This window comes from Ruditapes philippinarum, unplaced genomic scaffold, assembly GCF_026571515.1.
Source record: "Ruditapes philippinarum isolate M1 unplaced genomic scaffold, ASM2657151v2 ctg1561_1_1_1_1, whole genome shotgun sequence".
NCBI lineage: Eukaryota > Metazoa > Mollusca > Bivalvia > Venerida > Veneridae > Ruditapes > Ruditapes philippinarum.
In genome coordinates, this window is record NW_026859143.1 from 79,133 (window position 1) to 99,907 (window position 20,775).

The 20,775-nt window shown below is 31.8% G+C and overlaps 1 protein-coding gene across 1 annotated transcript; it reads right to left on the reverse strand.

Annotated features, from left to right (window-relative positions):
• Window positions 1–1,866: 1,866 nt before the first annotated feature.
• On the reverse strand, window positions 1,867–20,732 carry LOC132755401 (neurochondrin-like). The gene is made up of 18 exons (XM_060746270.1): window positions 20,575–20,732; window positions 17,547–17,646; window positions 16,990–17,075; window positions 16,360–16,424; window positions 15,493–15,632; window positions 14,956–15,083; window positions 13,876–13,941; window positions 12,519–12,591; window positions 11,870–12,039; window positions 10,938–11,126; window positions 9,439–9,551; window positions 8,422–9,109; window positions 7,546–7,669; window positions 6,780–6,863; window positions 5,963–6,133; window positions 4,822–4,920; window positions 4,002–4,119; window positions 1,867–3,084 (listed from the first exon to the last, which is right to left on the reverse strand). Exons 1-18 carry the CDS (start codon window positions 20,665–20,667, stop codon window positions 3,039–3,041), a joined length of 2,553 nt encoding a protein of 850 aa, XP_060602253.1. The 5' UTR covers window positions 20,668–20,732; the 3' UTR covers window positions 1,867–3,038.
• Between the last annotated feature and the right edge of the window lie 43 nt (window positions 20,733–20,775).

Consider the following 20,775-nt stretch of genomic DNA (forward strand, 5'->3'; position numbering starts at 1 on the left):
AAAATCAATCATTTACAAAGACATTTTTTTCAAATATGTTATTTTTTATGATGATCAACGACATTTAATGCAAAAAGATTAAATAAATAACAATTATTACTAAAATAAGTTGGTTTAAATGACATTTATGTGATTACCACGGAAAGTGTCTGTTGTCACCTTAAACGCTTTTTAATTTTTGGTCATTTTTCTCTATTATAATAATTATTCTGGAAAAACGGAGCGAGCTAATGATCTGAAATTTTGCACAAGTGCTATTAGTATAGATCTACATCAAATGGAGTAATAATCTCAAAAAAATATTTCCAGTCCTGTCATGTCAAAAAACCTCAGTGGAGTCCCTTTTAAGTCTTACAGATGGAAATGTCAGAATATAAAATTTACTAATTAAAACTTAGTTAATGGATACAACTTGTTCAATAAAAACAATCGCCTTTTAAAGTTTCTTCAGAAAACGTTTGTACATGTATATATAAATGTCCATATATAACCAATCATCAACATGGAACAAGAGTTTTTAGCTGCAGTGAGTAATAAAAGCTTTGAACAAAAAAATAAATGTTAAAAAATCAAACCATAATATAGATTATCATACAGTTTTCTGGCTATTACATGTACAACCTTTCCACTCAATTAACAATTAATAGCTTAGACAATGGACAAACCACTTTAAAACGGGAGTTGTATGGTTATCGGGTCAGTGTAGTCCAAATAAACCTGCTTACTGCAAAAGATTATCACCAATAAAAAATACACCACTTTATCTTTAACGCACAGGTCGGTAAGAGTATTAAGATACATGATAGTTTGGAATCATTTGACCAACCTTTATATCTTATTCAATTACACAAAATTTTGGCAATTTCAATTTGGTGTTCTTACAAGGGTACTAAGGATTAAGATCTTTATATCCCTTTATAAATGTACTTCAGGTCGTAGCTTATACCCCCAATGACGTCATCCAAGGGCGACAACTTGAATTCTGGTCTTAAACAAATGGATCTTTCAATGATTACACGAGTACAGCAAATACATATCATATATTTATTCATAAACATAGTATACATGTATTAAGTTAAGAGGATAAATAGACAGTATTGATAAAATATTTATGGTTATAAAACTCTTTAATATTTCCAATGGGGCCCTACTGTCACACAGGTAACCTTCATTTGCCAACAAAACAGGTATACTGTTGTTACTATGGATATGAAATGATTTGATTGTTTGATAGTTTTTGTTTGAGGTTGGGAAAACAATACATTTAACTCAATTTCATTCCTTTCTACAAAAGTAAACATTTTGTACATCTTACATACACAAATAGGAAACTAAGAATCCATCTGATATAGTGAATTCCTGTTATTATTCTAGAAATGTCCAGGCAAGTATTTTTTTCTGTAATTATACAATTACTGCAGTGAAGAGATTAACTCAGTGTAGATATTATGAGGTTACATTTAGCTCAATAGGGAGAGCATTTGAGTGGTGTGGAGGTCACTTGTTCGATAGAGGCCAAATTTCTCCATGTTAATTTATCTCAAACATCAAGTCCAATGGTCATTTGTCTTTCACTGCTGGTTCAGAAATCAAGTAAAATTTTTAGTAGTCATTTGTGAACTGTTTTATTGGTAATTACTGGTTAGTTACCCAGTAAAGCCGATTAGGATCAACAGCCGAAATATGACTAAACATGTGTCAAACAACCAGGAAACAAGGTTTTGTTAATGATATGTATCCTTAATGAACAATCCTTCAACTGGACTTGTTTAGTTTTTTAATGTGTGAACATCTTTTGTATAAATGCCTTGGTATGATTTATGTTCATGAACCTAAAATAATGGCATAACAAATGACAATAACATATTACTTTTAAAGCTTTAATATTTCAAATCTTCACAACAACCAAAAAAAAAGAAAAACAAATTCTAAAGTCATAAACTTCAATTAGTTAAAAGCACATAAAAAGTTATAATATAAATATTCATATTTAGATATCAGTGCAAAAATAAACATATCAATACCTCTAAAATATTAACAATGACTGGTTTAAACCAACAAATGAAAGATTGAAGACCAGTCTATAAAAGGAACAATGCCATTGGTCAATATTCAAATATCATCATGTTCAAATCAACCAATCAAATAGCTGTTCTTTTTTTAAATGGCAAAACAATACATGTCTTTATTCAAACAGTTCTCTCCAGCCATAGCCAGCCAAAATTGTATGAAATATCAAATTTTAATTGAAGATGAAACAAAATCTAAGAATGATTTTTGTAGATATTCTTAACAATGTTAAAATAAAAGCTTTTCTGATTAAATTTCAGAGCTGCTGTAGCCATTATTATTTAGATTGAAGTATGGGAGATAAGAATTTCCATATGTTAAAACCAAATTAGTGTATCAAGTTTACATTCTGATCTCCAAACTTACCTGTCTTAGCCTAACACCTGAGCCAAGGAGAACTTTTGAGCAACATGTCCTCATATTTCTAAACAACAACAAAAATTCATATAAAAACCATTATCCTATTTTTTTTCAAAGATTTGACCCTGTTTTGTTCATCTATTGAAAAGGCTTGTTAATTTGCCAAAAGAATAAGGAATTAGGCTCAAGACTCAAAATAAATTATACAGATATGCAGGCTAGCCTGACTCTAAAATGATGATACTGATAAGTCCCTGTCAGTGCCAGTCTCAAGCAATTTAAAGGTTTGAATATTTTATTCAAGACAAACATATACATTCTGGTTTTTCTTTTTAGTAAATGTCTGAACACACTATTTATTAAGTGATCATCAAATGGTAAAATAATGGTTGAATGCTTGGTTTCCATGGTAACTGCTAATTTTCATGGTTCTAAAAGTCCTTCGTAGAAGTCAAACATTGCAGGAACAGCTGATATAGAATTCAGTGACTGTGATTAAAATGAAAGACAAGAATGTCTTGTTCTAAATCCACAGTTTCCATGGCAACAATTGACTTCCTGGAATTCTCCTGGTCTCCATGGTTAGTAATCATCATCATGAGGACAATTTATGATGCCTGAAGGATTTCTTGTAACTCAGATGACTTGAAAGATCTGTCAATATATAAAGTATATCAAATTATGTTCAATAAGATAACATTGATGAAAACAAGAATTACTTCACACAATTGTTATTGAAGGTTCCCCAATGTCACTTTCACAAACCTAAACAAAGTACAAAGTAGAAACATTTATTTATAGCCTTAGTCACTATGACCTTCATCAAATCAACCCGAAACCAAAGGGTAGAGGTCAGTAAGATATCAAGACACCTTATATTTAAGATATCAGTCAATAATAAGGTGATAAAAGAAACTTCCAATTTCTCCACAGAAAGCTGTAGGGCCTATGTTTCACAGAAAAAAACTCGTGAACAACATATATCATTTTTAAAATCTTACATGCCTAATTAACAAATTATGATAAACACAAGATATGAAAAGTAAAATGCAGATCTGATGATAAAAACTTTAAGGTTAAAGTTAACAATTTGATACAGTTTATTTCTTTGTTGTTAATGTTGAAATCTTGCATATACAGAAATAGAAATCAACACTTTTAAATCACAGTCATAATAATTTCTTTTTACTTGATAATTTTTTTGTGAAGCACTTTATTTTATCCTAGATAAAGGTCTCAAAATGATTTTATCATGTCCTAGAAGGGTTTTTTAAAATTTCTTAATTCTGCAAAAAAAATCATATCTATTAAAGGTAAAATGGTGTCAATTTAGCTTTACTGGTGAAGGAATATCTTGGGTACCCTTACATTCATTATTGTAAGAACAAGTGGAACCACCAACATATTATAAACTAGCTTGAAAGCTACCTAACATGAAACATTCTATTGTCTGAGGCAGATATGAACCAAAAGTAGTGACGGTGCAAATGATTTTAATTCTCCAACCATAACCACTCAGCCACTGACGTTCTGTTAATAGATGGTTTATATTAACTTGTATACTATCATACCTAGCTAAATCTAGCCCTCCTTTCTCTCGTATCACAGACTTTGCTGATTTATCTACCTTAGCAATAGCAGTCAACAACAACAGGAAACAGCTGCGTGTTTCCTCGGCAACAGAATTTGCTGAAAATAATCAAACAATGAGAATAAGGTACAATAGTATATTATATCATTTGATTGCAGCAATGTTTAAAGTTTTAATTAAATAAATGTCATGTATGTTCAATGCAAAAAATAAATGTGGTTATCATTAATATTTTAAACTCATGAAACAGAATTTTAGGAATATTTTGTTCAAAATGTTGTTCATTGTTTTACGATATGAAATCTATAATAGTTTTGATTTAATCAGACTTGCGTGTATATATAACAAGCCTTTCTGTTATTTTTCTTTAAAAAAGCTCCTTTAAAATCCTGACAGAAATATTAAAGCAGCATGCCTCCAGATTCTTACTAATTTTCATGAAAATTTAAAAATGTACTTAACAGTATAATATTGTGAAGTTACCAAAATAATGCAATTTACACATTATCAATGTCACTTACAACCCATGTAAAGTACCAAAAAGATGTCAAAATTTGCAAAAATAGCCCTTACTGTGTTAGTAACGCAGTAGAAATATAGATATAAATACTAAAAATTTGGTCATTAATCGCACATGACATGTAAATTAATACTAGAATTTTGAATCTTGTCACATTTACTAAAATCTTGGTACATTTTTTCTCAGGTTTGATTTTATTTAAATAATTTTGCTCATCTGGACGGGCGCAGCATTAAAGTATACCTGGAAAGCTTGTAAAGTAATTTAAACATTGACAAACCTTTCACATCAGTGAGTATTTTAAGGAGACCTGGTAACCAGCCACTTTTTAAGACAATGGTCGGTAAATCTTCATATGTTGATATACAGTATGCAAATGCTTGAAAAAACACAACAACAACAACTATTATATTGATCTTTTACTCCAAAATAAACAGACAGATAATTGTTTCAATACATGTTCAATTTTTCTCCCTTTAATTCCTTTCTTTTCCCCTTATTTCTAGTTATGGAAATATAACTTTCAAGTGTAAAATTTTCAGAGAGGAAGTCATTACAATTAAAGTGAATTGGTCTATAACTAAAGGTATGTAATACAATGAATAAAATTTTGTGTTGATAATATTAAGTTATCAGGCACAACAACAAACCACAAATTAATTATACATGGAAGTTGTTGGCAAGTGTGAGATACACGATCCAATATTACATATATTTATATAGCAGATAAGAAAGTGTTCTACAACAAAATATAATTATTCAGCAATTTTACCAACAATTCTTTTTCAACCAGCATTCTATAAGAATATCCAAATGATACATTGGCTAAATGTTTTCTTTTTTAAATATTTGAAAAACTAATAAAAAATTTACCCATTGTAGACCTATCCACTTTTAAGATTTGTGTTGTTCATTTGCTGCTATGGTGCACCAATATGTCATTCTTGGTTTTAAAATACTTTAAAGATCATGTAAAAGTTAAGAAAGGGGAAAAATTCTGTAAAATCCTAACTAGGAGTCTTTGACAGTACAAAATTTAAAGTGAAAACCGTCAGTGGTTAATCAGCTATTAAGTTACAATTAATACTTTAACCAAGTGTTTCCCTGACCAAGATGTACAGCTGATAAGGATATCCCTTTGAATATTTCAGCTAGATTAATTGGTCCTTGAGAAGTGAACTACAATTATGACCTTGAAAACATGTGTGAAGTTTCTAGTGACAAGAATTGATTGTGCAAACAAAAACCTCTTATCAACACTAGACCTTGGTAAGTAGAACATTTCCTAAGTTCTTACAACAGTTAACAACTTAAATGCAACATAACCAATTAACCTTCAGAGCTTGATAAATATGACATATGGCAACCTATTCATATTTACACGTTAAAAAATGTCCGCTCAATTTCGTAAATTTATTTACCTTGCATGCTAAGAAACCAAGTCTGTGAAATTTGTTCCCATGCCATTTTGTATGTATCTACAATATCAAGGGTAGCCTGTCTCTTCCTGGATTTAGGTGTATAGGCTCCTTTCAGAAACCTGATAGATGACTCGAAAAACTTGACAACACTGTCCTTTTCAAGGAAATCGTCTAGACAAAGTAAAACATGACACATAATATATAATTATTCATAAAATGCTTGTTCAATTTTTGTTTTAGTTTTATCTTAAATAGTAAATATTTTAAAAGTTCTGTGCTCGTTGACACTACTACCATAAAGTATTAGTTATAAAGATTTTTACAGGTTATATGGCCCTATATAAGCGGTTATGTTTGTATTATATAAACTGTGCCTAGCAGCTCAGGTTATATTGTAAAAAAAAACATTTACATACAGCCATATAACCTGTCAGGAATCTTTATATTGAATTTATAATACAGCTTTCTTCCCTTTTTCAGAAGAAAAAAAATGTAATTTCATCATAAATTGAAAGCCGCTAAGTATATAAAACTATGTAAATATCACGATTATTCAATGAAAAATAGTCCTAGAAAACATACAATATGATAAAATTATAAATATATATGTCTTCTACAGATATGATGTTAACAATTATTTGCTTCAGTTAAATTTTCAGCATTCAAGGTGGAAGATCTCGAGGCATTTGTTCCCCTTCCTTCAATTTATCAGAGAGGACAAGTCACAAACTCCATTCCTGCATACCAAAAGCTTAACAAATGTGCCAATAACGATATTTAAAACTACATAAAGAAGGTAGTAAATTTATTAACATACCAATATTCAAGTGTAAGGCTCGGATGAGCATCAGCCCCAATGTTACCATGTGAGACCATAATACAATATAGTCCGGATCTCGCTCTAAAATAAGAAATTATTTTTCAATCAACATGGCTTTTGTTTCACTTCAACTACTACAATGCATATTTAATTCATATTTTATATGTATTCTGATTTAGATACTGAACTCTCTGGCGGAGGGTAGATGTGTTTTGATTTCAGAGTGCTAAATTTGAGCAACTGGAAGTCTGATAACCATCATGGATAAGCAATTACATGTCACTGGGTAATTTTACTTAACAATAGTGTGAAAATTACTTAGCTAATGAGCTGTAAAAAATGTACTTGTCATTAGTTGGCATGAAAGAAAAAAACAACAAAACAACAGCCCACCGGGTCATATACTACTATAAATTGAAAAATTAAACAACTTCCTGCAGAAGTTGCCTGTAATATTTTACAGTCATTGCAATTATCCTGAGGTTCAACCCATAGCCTGAGTCTACTAATGCAACCAGTGCATACTAACATAAACAAACACATTTATACTGTACGATCATGGTGTGCACTGTTCTGCTATTCAGTCAATAAAATTTTTTGAAATTTTACCTAAAATGAATGGTTTCGTCCAGATTGAAAGATGTTCAAGTTAATTAAAGACATTTAACATTGTAAGGGTAAAATACCATGGACTTTTCAGAGAAAAAGTCAACAAAAAAGTAAAATAAAATAAAAATGATTACAATAAACATAGCATACATACCAGCTAAATTTATTCCTTTACACACAAGTAAAAGAATATGACAAAATTCCTGGTTTTCTGGTACGAGGGCTGGCTCAACAATGATAAGGTTCAGGAATATATTACACAATATTACCAGGCTCGACTGAAACATATAGACACATATACATATAATACCATGTATAAATCTTTACCAACTTTACCTTTAAGACTGTAAACAGACTGTACAATAGTTGTGTCCAGCTTTGAATTTTAAAAAAATTTACATAATTATATCAAAAAGCCTTACTAGTTTATACAAATTTATTTTAGTTTAATTTGTGTTGGAAGCTATTAGCTTATTGAAATACTCTCTATTCCATTCCTGGAACCAACCAGTTCTAAGCAATGAATGTAAAGTTTCTTGCCCAAGGAAACAATGGCTTGCCCACAGCAGGGTTTGAACCAACGCAGTCAGCAATCCTTAGATTACTAATCAAATTTGTTAACCACAAGGCCCACGCTGCCTAATTGAGCTGCCAACAGTATTGTATAAATTCAAGTCAGGTTTTAATAAAATGTGCAAACAGTACTCTTGCTATACTAGTTGCACAAGCAAGAGGCATTGTTCTCTTTAGCATATAGAGATAATGATATCAATGAATTTATATTGGTTAAACGGAAATTTATCTTAGAGAGAAGTAATCATAAAAACATCTGTTTTTTGATTGGATGGAATAATTAAATTGAGCAGTCTATAGAAAGGTCTTGCTTAAGTTTGCATGACTCTAAAATGGTTGTCTAAAATGTTAATACAAGCACTAACAGGTAACTACAACACTATTTTTATAGAATATTAATACTAACATGTTTTAAAACAAACACAAAATAAGTAAACTAAAACAAAAAGATGTTTACCAGAGTTTCCCTAAGATTTTCTTGATCTACAAGTCTCTCCCACTGCCGCCACATGTATAGATCCAGGACACCTAGACCTCCACATTGTAACAGTATATGTCTCGGGTCCTCTTCTGCTGTCAAATGACATAAAGCTGGTAACAGAAAATGTAATATATCTGCCTTTTCATGCAGTTCTTGCAGCTCAGCAGCATTCAAAACTTCCTTCTCAAGCCTGGAATCACTTAATCTCTTAGCTTTTTCTCCCATACTAACATCATCCTCCTCAACCAAATCTTTACTATTATTTTCTACCTTCTCATTATCTAAACCATTACTACAATCAACACTTTTTACATTTGCAGTTTCAGAATCTCCCCCATTATTAACCTGATCCCCCGACTGTTCTGACACTGACTTGTCTGTCTTTGATCCCTGAACATGATCAGTACCTTCCCCAATCTTTTCTATAGATTCACTATCATTATCTTTATCCATCACAGACACACCATTCATCTTTGCACTCAAATCTTTATCACTTTCTACTACCACTGGTTCAACACTGTCTTTGATATTTTCATTATTATCTAGATCATTTATGGATTTTGATTCATTTTCTGTTGCAGTTTTGTTTCCTTTTTCATTGTCTTTACTATGTCCTTGTTCTATAGCTTTATTCCTCAACTTATCTGGGGGTATACACATTTTACTGCAATGAAAGACAAAATAATGATCCATCAACCAAACAAATTATGGCAAAATTCACCAATTTACAGATCTACTACCAACTACAAAAGCTGGACAATGTTGGTATTTCAGCTACAATTAGGACTTAAATCCTAACTACCAGCATTATAAACAATATATTTACTTCTATAATGGCAGCCATGAGCTAAAAAGAAAAATCATGAACCAAAAACCGAACACGCAAAAAGAACTAAAAATCAACCTTTTTAAGAAACAGGAAAGGAAATAAAAAGCAAAAGCAACTAAAGATACAATTTCTTAAGAAATACCAAAAATGAATAAAGTGCAAACCTGATTTGTACTAAGAAAGGTATAAGTTCATAGATTTCTTCCCTCAGTGCCGAAGTCTCCTCCGCCATCCATGCTCCGAGGACCCTCACTGTAGCCAGAATAATGCTATTCCACTGTAAAAACATAATTATATATTGTCGAATTTTGAACTCACAACAAAAGCCATCCATCAGACAGCATGATCAACTATTCTAACTGTTTGACAGTAAGAAAATGGGCATAACTCTGTAACAAGGCTACTTAGAGTTATAGGACCTACGTTCATTATGTAAAATAATCACAGCGAACAAAAGCGTGAAGTTTTAATTCATTCTCTTCAGTAGTTTTGGAGATACCAACTTGCACGCAAAAAAAACTAACCAAAGAGTTACGGCCACACCAACACAAAAGCATGGTTGACCCTATTCTTCCAATAATGCATCTAAAAATGATGGAATTTGACTTTGTTTAATAAAGTTATCATTAGTTGATTATGAAATTACATAATTTATAATACCAGGTGATTACAAGTCAAGATTCTTCATTTCAGCAGCTTAAAAAAAGTTCTTGTAAGACCATGTTGCATTCAAGGTTTTATATTATGTCACAGTGTGCGAAAATGTGCAGTGTGCAGCCTGACATGGACCTGAAGCCTTGACCATCAACAGGATACTTTTTATTGATCATTCCATCAGAGTTTAACAGCCATTTACACATTTTCTCCTCTAATTAGTGAACAGTTCTATACCGTCACAATAATACTGTGTTAAAGGCCAGAAAGGTGGTCAGATTGACAAGATACGACAAAAATTGTATTTAAAAAAAAAAACAGCCTAAAAACAAGACAAACAACCAATTACAGAGTAATATCAGGTTAGAGAGTATTTTTGATGTTATAGAGTAATCCAATTGCAACTACTCGGCCCTTTTCGTCAGTCTTCGGATAAGGACCTCGAACACAATAGTAAGAATACACAGAAAGGATGCGATATTCCGGTCTAACCTACGTTAAGAAACTAAACATGTAAACAAATAGTAATTTAATAATTGGAGTTGTTGACAAGTTTATTTCCAATATATGTAGTAAAAGTCCACCTAAAATAAGTGAATTCATAGGTACAAAAGCAAATAATACATTATTTATATATTTATTAATATGGCTGTAGAAACCAGAAGTACAAAAAACCAACCTGTTGACATTTAGTCGGATTTGTTTAAAATTGAACATCAGTGAGCATATTTAAATTACAAATTGTTGTCAAGACATATTTTCAAGCATAAGAGTACCGGAACAGACATTAGATGTCAAATATATACATTCGTTTTACATTATCTCTGTTTCTGTTTACATCTGTTAACCATGTGGTAGAACTACTCTCAATCCGTATTGTTTCCGAGGTTATTATAGATAATAGCCGAGGCAGTTCTGAATGTAGAGTAATCACTGGTTTAGAGATTATTTATTGAATATTAGAGAACTCCTTGGTATAGAGAATATTATATGATTAGAGATTTTCTACCTGAACATCTGTATCCAAGGAGACACGTTTAAGAAAGTTTATCACAGCACCAAATGCTCCAACCATTGCACAGTGTAGCTGCATCACCTGACGATCATCTATGTCAATTGTTGCCCCAGATGTTAAATGATTTATCACATTTTCCATGAATGTATAACATGATGATAGTAACCTCCCTTTATCTGAAGCCTTCATTAAGAAACAAGACAATTTCAATAACTGGAAGCATATCCAGTAACCAACTTTACACATGTTCAGTATAGAAATGAAGACTATCTTTTAATTCTAACCATCACAGACATGCTGTAATACATCACAATTTTAAATCCATTGTGCACAATGAATGCAGGAAATGTTAACAAAACAAAATTAGAAGCGTAAGATGCATATGATGTAAAGAGTTAATGTCATTATATGATTACGATCTAGGCCTGTCACTAACTTATAGGCAGCCAAATATTGATAGAATTTCAAATAAAATAGCTAGTACAGTGTATACTGTCGTCATGTTGTTTAAGAAATCACAAATATATCAGTCTTAAAGGAAGTATGTTTTGTTGTTATAGTCAAACATCGACCCTTGAGAATTTAATTTCGGGTTTGATATCATTATTTTCAATGACAGCGCTAGTAAATCTTCTGCTATTATTCCTATTACCACTACACAACACAGATGCCTGACGTCTAACACACAAACCCCTACCCTACCCATATATATAAAATAATCACAAGGTTTGCAATGATAACTTTCTTTACTTTATGTAAATTATAGATATATGAAGGTATGAAGGAGATATTAGACTTCAAGCACCTTTGCAACACAGCATAGACGTTTCATCTGATATGAACATATCAATTCTAGATGCTTAAGTGGGGCTTTTGTCCCTATCCTGCCTGCATATAAAATGTTCTACATAAAAATGTGTACTAACCAACGTGAGATCTGGATCTTCTAGAACCATCCTGACCTCTACACAGCATAGATGTGTAGTTAACAGGAACAGTTTAAAATCATATGTGTACGGTGGTTGAATTGAATATATACCACACACTTGTACCATCATAGATGCAAGCTTTAATGCTGGTTCCCTCTGTGCTGGACCTGTAACATATGTTAAAACACTGATGCCGGGTGCCAGTACTAAAGGATTGCACAAACCCTACTGAATCAATAACTATTGACTGACGTCAGGTAATATTGTAAAATACCAAGAGTACTTCTCGCCTACTTATATCAGCTTTTGTTATCCCTATTTTGCAACATTTTTGTAAGATGCAATGGTGTATTCTAATTATCATGTCATTACTCCAGAAAATAACAATATTGCATCTCGCATACATGAATGTTATGAATTTGACTTTTTTATTTTGACTACAGTTTTTGAATTATGGCTTTTACAGTTAAGGAATAGCTAAAGAATCTACTAACTGTAACACATTTTTTGAAATCTGTACAAATATCATCACAATATTGCAATTTTATATAGATTTATATTAAAATATTTTAGGGAAATGTTATAGAAAAGTATTTTAAAGAAAGTCTGTGATGAACTGTATATAAACCAAGGTATTTTAACTTACTGATTTTACTCCTCAGTATATTATCCAGTCCTCTCACTATTGGACGTATCCAAGGTGGCTCCATTGTCTCTTCCTAGTAAGAAAATATTTCATATTACTTGTTTTGCTTGTTGGTTTTACATAGATTTTTACATATTTTGGGTCGTATCTTGGTTAACCAAACCACCTTCCCTGGGTAATAAAGTAGTAATTCCAAATTTCTCCGTAAGTGATTGACATTAAATCCCACAGGATTTCTGAATCAGCAGTGCAAGACAAATGACCATTAAACTCAATGTCAGAGATTGACAGTCATCGAGAAATTTTGCCTCATACAAGAATAGAACTAGTGACCACTGGATAACATATCCAAACCTCTCCGTATTGAACTCAGTAGGCAGACATAATTATTACTAATATCAGAACGTTTCAAATTGCAACATCACATGTCATGTTACAAATAAATAAAACTAACAACAGAAAAATAAACTTATTACCAAAAGAAAAATAAACTTATTACCAAAATAACATTTCATAAATCAAAGCACTGTTACTTAAACATATTTTTACACTATAATTGATAAATTTGAGAGCATTAAACTTGATATCAGAACAATATACCTGTGTAAGATCACTAATATTATGTCTGATGCTATCAATTATGTCAGATTGCTATCATTTATGTCCGATTGCTATCGCTTATGTCAGATTGCTATCACTTATGTCAGATTGCTATCACTTATGACAGATTGGTATCGCTTATGTCAGATTGCTATAACTTATGTCAGATTGCTATCACTTATGTCAGATTGCTATCACTTATGTCAGATTGCTATCACTTATGTCAGATTGCCAACACTTATGTCAGATTGCTATCGCTTATGACAGATTGCTATAACTTATGTCAGATTGCCAACACTTATGTCAGATTGCTATCACTTATGACAGATTGGTATTGCTTATGTCAGATTGCTATAACTTATGTCAGATTGCTATTGCTTATGTCAGATTGCTATCGCTTATATCAGATTGCTGTAACTTATGTCAGATTGCCAACACTTATGTCAGATTGCTATCAATTATGACAGATTGGTATCGCTTATGTCAGATTGCTATCACTTATGTCAGATTGCTATCGCTTATGTCAGATTGCTATTGCTTATGTCAGATTGCTATAGCTTATGTCAGATTGCCAACACTTATGTCAGATTGCTATCAATTATGACAGATTGGTATCGCTTATGTCAGATTGCTATCACTTATGTCAGATTGCTATCACTTATGTCAGATAGCTATCACTTATGTCAGATTGCTATCGTTCATGTCAGATTGCTATCACTTATGTCAGATTGCTATCACTTATGTCAGACAATCTTACCTTATCATTTGGGGCTGCTGACAGGAGAAATACCAAAGTTTTACACATCTCAAACTTGTGTAATGTCTGAAATATATATCATGATTCTTAAATTAAGGTATTATCAAATACCAACTATTCACATGTTTAAATACTGTTACTAGTTTAGTTGTTTCTGTCTCCTACACATTACAATACCAGTAAAAAGGTCTTAAAGAAGCATCACAATTATCACTACTGCGATTTAACACAGTTGCTAACTATTCTATGGTCCTGTTTTAAAAGCAACAAACAAATTTATATCTACTTTCAGCCCTAGTTTCCAGCCTTATCATTTCATTTACTCACTTAATGTTACCTGAAATAAAGGCATTTTCATGGCAGTATTATATGGAGCAGAGCATAACCCAGTATGCTCTTTTGTGTAATCTTAACAAACGCTAAACTACTAGCTAAACTTTATCAAAATAGAATCCTTTAAACAATGAACTGGACCAGATCTCATTCAGGGCAAGCCAAATTTCACAAATGCATTATAGTAAAAAAGATATAGAGGATATTTGTTTGTTTCAGTGTAAGATCGAAAAATATTTCACCGAGTGAACACCAGATGCAATTTTTACCACGAGTGGCGTAGCCACGAGTGAAAATATAATAGATGGGGTTCACGAGTGAAATATTATTTGATCTCACATGTAAAACAAACAAATTTTCTGTTTATTTCATGATTTTTTAACGATTTTTACACCATTTTACTGATTTTTGCCGCGTAACGTCATGCTCTTATCTTAATGACGTCATCAAATAATGACGTCACAATGTTGAAGCAAAATATAATACCATGATTATTTTTAGATTTTAGATGTTTTTCAGCACAACGTTCGTAAATATTTACGAACTACAGTTATCACGTACATTTTTTATTATGATTGACTACATTTCCGCTGAAAAAACATTCATTAATGATAAATATTTTATTTTTACGCCAAATATAGTTCGGCTACTGTGAAATTATATTTGGTAATCATTACTGTGAAATTATCAGAATATAATTAACCGTTATAATTCAGTAATCTACTGCAAAACATGTAATAAAAATACCTCATCCTCGAGGAACTGTCGTCCGAGGAAGTTGACATAAGCATGATATGATGACTCGTACCCGTTCCACGTATCTGGTCCGTAACATGACACCATGCAACATATCAACTCATGGGCCTTCTCAAAACCTGAATAATCAAACAATATTTCAATAATCCATCCATACCCACTCATATAATGATACATATTTTCATGTTTAAGCATGATTAAAATAAAAAACACCTAAAAAAACCTTTAAGATTTTGCAATTTTAACTCATCATTTTTGATTCTGCTCCCAGGCTACTTTCCATTACAGTGGTAGATACATAAAAAAATGTGTTTTATGTAATGTCCATTATTAAAATTAAGCTGAAAAAAATCACAATGTTTTTTAAGTGACATGGAATAGAATATAAAAAAGAAATGGTGAAAAAGAGAACAGATTATGTGTGAGTATCACTGCATTTACACCTTGATAACACTTGTTTCAAGTATTATAATTATTTGATTTATTGAAAAACCAAGAATCAACAAAAATTAGCTCATACAACTGTACCATAGTTCTGTGAGATAACAGCTTGGCAGAATGTCGACACAGATTTTGCACGGAGAAGACATTTAAGACCCTGCTCTGACTGACATAAACTGTTGAAACAATCATATGTGTCATCTATCAGCTGCTTGTCTTCAGCTTCCCTTTAAATACATAAAAATAATACATCATAAAACAGTATACACCATAAATTAACCTTTGTACTAGACTATCATAACTAAATATAATCAAATGAAGATAATAGCATATTCTTGCACTGAGACATAAGACAGTAAGACAAACTTTATTTATAGTCCATAATGGTCAAGAGTAAAAAACATAAGCTTTAAGCTTGTATCTGACATGAACAAAAGAGAAAAATAATAATAAGAAACAAAATAAACAAACAACTGTTAAGATAATAATACATACAATTCAATTTATATTCATCTAGAAAATTTGAATTCCTTAAAGAAATGTGATCACAATTTGATGTATAGCCCCCTGATAGAGGACACTTCACTTTAACAATATACTTAATAATGACATTTTTTATTGATTTATAAGTCACAGACAGTGTAATGGTAATATGATGACATTCTAGCTTTACTAGTGAAGGAAGACTCTAATTGGTTTTCTTTGTGTATTCCAGCACAAGTGGAAACCTTAGTATAACCACCAACCTACAGCCAGCATTATAGCTTCCTCAAAAGCCTAAGCCATACTCAAACCCCTAGCAGTGGCGGTAAGTGATTAGGAGTCAACAACCGTAACCACTAGACAATGAAGGCCCATTCAGGAAAATAGTCACATAAATATCAAACATAGATCATAAGATAACAATGTCTGAAATTCAAGATGACTGTAAAAATTATTTGTAACAAAACTTACTCTGAGTTTAGGAGAACAATGTTGTTGAAACTTGTCACATTTTCTGTCAGAACTGGACTACTTGCCTGTAAACAAAACAGACTATTCAGTGACTTCGGCTCATACCAAAATTAGAAAAAATGGTACAAAAATCAAGTATATTATACCATGTTCCATGTAGTAAAGATAAATTATTTATTGCAAACATATCTCACCTATGTACAAGTCCAAACACTCAAGATGTTGTTGTGTAACTAGACATCACTAAAATAATGACCAGTTATTGTAAATCACTGTATACAGACTACTAAGCAATGCTAAGTTACAGCAGTTGGAAAGGCAGAATGCTAAAATAATACATGTATTTCATTATTTGTGAACAAAGAAATTATTTCAATGACAAAACAGATTATTTCACAAAGAAATGATGGAATTACACTGTATTTTAGGTATATATCCCAGAATATATTAATACATTCTGCCAACTCCACTTTTTCCTGGTATTTATTAATTCTGACAGTGACATGAAAAAAAAATTTGTTGTTCTTGCCACATCGTTGGTTGCAGTAATTATTTTATAAGACTCAAAAATGACATAAAATCAACTAGGTCTTTTGTTATAAAACAATGTGATATGATTTTGTTACATACAACTTCAGGCTCCATACATAATGCAGACAATACTGACATGGCAACATTCTTGTATATATTTACAGGACAGTCCTCTGGTACTTTGTCTGAAATATAAAAAATATATCCATTGAAGCTTGCACAACACTCAAATATTATTGAGATGTATGCAAAGTATGAATAAAATATAGTAGTCTGTCAAGTATGACTGAATATAATAATGTAGTCAAGTATGAATATAATAATGTAGTCAAATAGTACACACTTCCAAACAAGTAGTTTCCCCTATTTCAAACTGACCATACATAGTACTTTGTGAATTGAAACTGATGCTGATTATTTAATAGATAATTCATCTAGTGTAAATACTGCAAATGAATAAAAAAACTTATGAAAAAATATTTTCAGTTTATGTTAACTTAAACTTCCCCATACTGTTCATTTATGGTTTCTATGCGACAGAAATGTAACTGACACATGCAGGATCAAGAGTGGGGGTTGGGGTGGGGGTGGGGGTAGGGTTGATCTACATATTAGTTTTGAAGATAGTTATGTGATAAACATGCTAAATAACTTACTTGTCTTAAGAAGCCTTGAGAAGAATTTCACTCCTACAGCATCAAGGATTTCTCGTTTTATATCTACATCCAATGATTTATCTTTTGATGTCTTTGCCACCTTAATTTAAAATTAATAACACAGTCAATTAGAAAAAGAGTATCTTTTATATCCTTATAAGAAATAAAATTACAAAGAAAAACAAACTGATTAGTCAGGGTTTGACACTAATGGGGTCTTAGTAGAGATTACTGTGGAAAATTGCTACCCAGTTCAATTTGTACTGCATGCAGTCGGCACCTTAATATTATTTTCATACATATTTTTATATAAACTCATTTTTTTAATCTGAATTATGGGTAATATTAAAGTATGTCTGCTCTTCATTTTGGAAGTATTCTGGGTCCCTGTCCTATAATTTTAAATCATTTTTATAATTGTATTTCACACAGTCACCTAGTCTAATTAATTCAGCGTGAATGGTTTGACCCATGTTACAGACTGTTTTTTTTTTGTTTTTTTCATACTCGTAATGTCAAGCTGTTTTTTGGATATGGCCCATCCAAAATTATCTCCATGTCTCATTAAATGTCTAATTAGTTCGACTAACATTCACTTTTTGCGTAAATATGCAGACAACTGAACATGCCAAACTGTGTATTAAGTTGCATTTACATTAAAAAAAAACATTCAAAGATCAAGGACTTAAGTTTAATCTAAATCAGCGATTCTGTAGTATTTTAATTCAAGAATTAATTAAAATAGTTAAAATGAAAATGTATTAATGTGTTTGTTGCTTATTGATCAATGAAAAGATATGTCACAAGCACTTTAGCTGGTTACAAATATATGAAAATTTGTCTGACACAACTATAAAAAAAAATTAAGAAGTAGGCGGTTAATTGATTCACAGGCAAATGGACGCTCTGATTGGCTGATGATATTCTACATCCCCAAATATGGGCAGTTACCAAATCACAGACAGTTACAGTCTCTCTGTCATATATCGTTTTTAGCCAAAGTGATTTTTCTTTGATCTTAAATAAGACTGTGCCTGTTATTTACTTATTGTCCAAGATTATTGTTAAAATGATTGACTAAATATTGAACTTTCACTATGGAAATGACACAAAAAATATTGTTGTTTTTTTGTTTTTTTTTCAAGAGATTTGAGCCACCCTAAAGATTGTTTGATACAGTAAATAATTTAAGCGACTGGCTTATATAAAGACAACCCTGAAGCAAACAGGACATTTCGGCCCCAAACCAAATCAGCCCCTGGACATATCGGCCCTTTTCCGTGAGACATTTCGGCCCTACTATAGTATTGCTTTAAATAAGGTTTAAGGGAATGTACAGATGTATGTTCTAATTCCCCTTCTGTCGCGGAAAGTGAACATGTCCATGAACACTTACTTACAAGGTACAGACGTCCCAAGTATCGAAGGCTGCATGAACAGCTAGAGATTTAGGACGCCTATGTCTCTGGGGAGTTGATTACGTTAGAGTTCCTCAAGGAAGTTGCTAAAGTATACATGTTGTTTTGTCACTTTTATTGTAAACATGTTATTTATATAAATGTCTGTTCACATTTGTTTATCAATATATGTTTGTTTGTGTATTTTATTCTTTCAAATAAAGTTTATGTTCTGTTCTCTTTGTATTGATTACTTTCCCCATACTATTATAACCTTATTCTTATAAAAGATGATTAAATGTAGGAAGTGGCTAGCTGTACAGGCCCGTACGGCTAGCCAAAAGTTCTAGCCGAACGTGAGTCACGTACGACTAGCCAGAACTCACTGTATTGTCTAGCCATACGGCACTTTTCAAAATTATATGGAAGTCGAACATGCAAGCGTTATTTTGTGCCTCATGACTATGATTGGAAGTCGAACATGCATGTGTTATTTTGTGCCTCATAATTATGATTTGTATGAAAGATGAATTTTTGTTAATTAAGCACATGGATCGAATAAATAATGATCAGAGTGGAATAAATAAAAAGAAGCTTAGAACATTGAAAAAAAAAATGGTGAAAAGCAAAAATAATTGTATAATTTCAAATACAGTAGATAAATATCGAACATACATGTAAAAGCACAATCAATTAATTAGCCTTTATCAAAGCCTTCCCAGGGACTGACAATAGAAATTTAAAATGCGTTTCATATATCAAACTTCTATACAGTCGGTAATTGACGCAATTATCAGAGCCCAACAACAATAATTTTCGTGTTTTATTTTTGTTTCATTTCAAAAAAGGATTATCATCAAAATTTTGTAAACTATTTCAATTGATGTTATTTAACTGCGACCAAACGCTATTTTTCTCAACGTCTTGAGATGACAAAGATCGATATTTGTACTTTTTTACTTTAGCCAACAAGGCGATTAATCTCTAAAAAGTAAACATACGAAGACAATTGCTGTTTCTTGGTTAAAATCCTCGCTTAAAGTCATAAAATAACATATGCATATTCAACTTCCATATAATTTTGAAAATGTCATACAGCTAGCCAATACAGTGTGTCCGTGCTAGTCGTACGTGACTCGCGTATGGCTACAACTTTAGGCTAGCTGTACGGGCCTGTACGGCTAGCTATTTCCGTTAAATGTATATTATTATATATATCAATTGATTTATTTATTGAAATGCTCTCAATATACCGGTTTAAAATACACTTCTTATTCTGCCTGGGGCTGATTTTGAGATGGGCCGAAACGTCTGGGGCCGAAACGTCTTGGGTAATTTGGGGCTGATACATCTTGGGGCCGAAATAACTTTAAGTCTAAATCACCCTGAACAGGCTTGATGCCATGTGCTGATGGTCAAATACACTCACAGAATGCGAATCTATGCAATATAAAATGGATTATTTATTGGGAACTGAGAAACTTTAACTACAATACTAAAGATTTTTATGAAACAATGATTACAATCAAACCGTTCACCTTTTGTTTACAGTATAACATCGCGAAAATATATGACAAAGAAAAATTTCCGAGTAACTATGTTAATTATGTTGCATTTTTTAGAATCTTTACCATAAGAAGTGCTGCAAACTTTTCATTATCAGATTTTGCACGACGTAAAACAGTCAAATACTGAGTTACATCGTGTTTTTCCTCCGTTTCCATGCCCTTGCGAACCTTGCGATGAACCGGAAATAATTGAATCGACCTTCCAAAAAAAAAACGGAAGTTAACAGACGCTTTCTTTCCACATGCTACGACATAACATTTTTT